The sequence below is a fragment of the Nematolebias whitei genome, chromosome 3, assembly GCF_014905685.2.
Source record: "Nematolebias whitei isolate Nwh7 chromosome 3, NemWhi1, whole genome shotgun sequence".
Lineage (NCBI taxonomy): Eukaryota > Metazoa > Chordata > Actinopteri > Cyprinodontiformes > Rivulidae > Nematolebias > Nematolebias whitei.
The window spans coordinates 20,918,734-20,921,351 of record NC_056500.1 but is presented as its reverse complement, the minus strand read 5'-3'; the positions used below and the strand labels follow the sequence as shown (position 1 = coordinate 20,921,351).

The window sequence follows — 2,618 nt, the reverse complement described above, 5'->3', positions numbered from 1 at the left end:
GACAAATTGAAACTGAACAAGTTCAAAGGAGAGTGCAGCATTTATCATTATTATAGTTTCCTTCTTGCAGCATCTAAGACAAACAATAGTGACATTATAATGACAGTAAACAAACAACCTTTCTGGAACTCTTATAACAAGCTAAGACAAAGTTTTACATCAGACAACAAAAAACAGGGCTATAATAATCCTCAGATTCAGACTATTTGATGACGTAACGCAGGTTTGAACGTTTTACAAAACACTCCTGCCCTTAAATCTGCGCAGAAGTGTAACTTTCCCCGTCTTTATTTGCAGACTCCACGTGCTCCTGAGGATATGATCCTGAGATATGCTCGAAGGCTCTTTAAACGGGAAGAACCATATTGACAGACAGGGTGCGTGCGTGCAGTCCCAGCCAACAGCAGGAGGTCCCAGCAGCGCGCGCCGGGTGCCACTGCGCGCTCTGCTGACGCAACCACGTCAGTGTAGTCCGCTGCATGGCGGACCGTAATGTCCCCAGAACTGCCCAGGGAGGGACCGAGCAAAGTCACTGAGACACTCTCACATTCTTCCCTCCGACCACCTGTTCTCCAGAGGCTCCCGCAGCGGAAATAGTATGCGGGACGTGTTGCGCGCTGAGCGGGACGAGCCTGAAGTGGAGTGACGCGTCCGCAGCCAAGCAGCAAGTTGACCGACAGAACAAAAGTCGCGTCGACCGGGAAGAAGGAGGACAGGCGCTCCAGGATTTAACGCAGCTGCCTTTTTTTTTTTTAAGGGACACTTGTTCTGGCAAAATGAAATTCGCGGAACATCTTGCGTCCCACATCACCCCAGAGTGGAGGAAACAATATCTTCAGTATGAGGTAGAGATAGGTTATTAAAATAATTGGATGTGATCATGAAGGGAACAATCTAATGTTTGGATTATACATGGAAACAACAGTTTTCGTCAACTTAATTTATTTTAAAGCATGTTTTGAAGTATATTTTTTCAGTTTAAGTGCAGCCTTCTCCTGAGAGCCATAAAGAAGTGAGATGTCCTTTTGTTTATGAATGAAGCATTGACTGCGGTTGTTAAGAGCCATGGGGAGCATTCAGGGTTTATTGTTGTTTGCTGAACTAAAAATTAATCAAACAGTTTTAACTGAGTCCTTGTCGAAATATTAGGGGGGAAAAAAGACATTTTGGCAAGTCCCATATTTGAATATTAAAATTTGAAGATGTGGTGTTCACATTTTCTCGAGCCATCGAAACAAATATTGACATTTTGTTAGATGAAAAACAAAAAAAAACACTTGTTTTTGTTCCCCTGTTACTTTCTTTTTCTTTTTTTGTTTTAGTCTCATTGAATAATTTTCAGAAGAAAAATGTGTTTTCTGTGCAGAGTAATTCTAACAAACAACCCCACAGTTTGATTTCACCTTATTTCTTTTGCTAATTTTGTCTATTTAACTAAATATAAGGACAATCCACAAACTATAATTAATTTGATTTTTTTGGGATTTACATTTCTACATTTTTATCATTTTTTTACCTCAACTTTGAAAACAGGCATTTCTACATAAAAGATAGTGTTATTCTCTACCTTAAAACAGTGCAGGTTCAGTGAGGAAGCGTTCTTCCAACACGATGACCCATCTCGTTGCTGCTGTCTGCAGATTTAGAAATAGATCTTTGTTTATGCACACACTTTTGTTGGATTATGTACAATGTTTGAGGAGCGTTTTATTCTCACCCCACTTCTTGGTGGTTCTTCAGTGAAAGCGTCAGTGCAGACATGCTGCTCGGTTCCATTTAACGCTATGAATTATAGACAAAGACCTCCGTTCTCTTCACCCTGTGCAACCTGCACGCCAGACCCAACAGAAACTCACTGCACTCTGCAATATACCCTGAATATTATTTTTAAGCTTAAAAGTGGCTGCAGTATAGGGGGCTCTCCATCTTGACATAATATCTGCCATTATTGTGTGATAAAAACCTGTTAAGACATCACACAAAAGTGGGAAAAATCATGAAAAATAGACAATGTTTGAGCACAACAGAAGAAGATTCTGAAGAAGTAGCTCATATCCATATAAAACATGTTTTTATGTACACACGCACATAGTCATGGTGTTTTAGTTTGGACAGACTAGAGCACAGCACAGGGACAGATGCATGGCCATACCAGCCATTTTACACCTCCAATCTTCACAAAGGCGCTCGCTGACCTGAGATGGAAGATGATAGATTTCCTCGGTCATGTGTGTTTTAAGCTTGTTGTTCATCAGCAATCAGAATTTCACATGGAAAATTTTAGTTTCATCACATTTTATCAAAATATATCAGCTGTTAATGATGTTAAAGGTGTTTAAGTTGTTTTAAGTAGAAGTGATGTGCTTAATCAGTGCTATGTGTTAGACGTATTTAACATCAATCCCTGTCAATCATATAATCACTGACAGTTTATGGAGTCACATGCTCAGTTTGTCAAATATTGCTCCCAACAAACATGTTGTGTTTATATTAAGAGATTAGATTAAGTGAGTCGTTTCACACATTTGGTGTTTTTCTTACATCAGAAATATAGAAAAGTTGTGGCTTAAGGTGTGTGTGTGTGTGTGTGTGTGTGTGTGTGTGTGTGTGTGTGTGTG

The 2,618-nt window shown here is 39.8% G+C and overlaps 1 protein-coding gene across 1 annotated transcript in view; it reads left to right on the top strand.

Annotated features, from left to right (window-relative positions):
• The first annotated feature begins 441 nt into the window (after positions 1–441).
• The window catches only part of xpr1a (xenotropic and polytropic retrovirus receptor 1a), a 73,572-nt gene continuing 71,395 nt past the window's right edge, over positions 442–2,618 (top strand). The window contains exon 1 of the mRNA XM_037698318.1: positions 442–845. Coding sequence (XP_037554246.1) covers positions 777–845 — 69 coding nt within the window. The 5' untranslated portion in view covers positions 442–776. The remainder of the gene's footprint in view (positions 846–2,618) is intronic.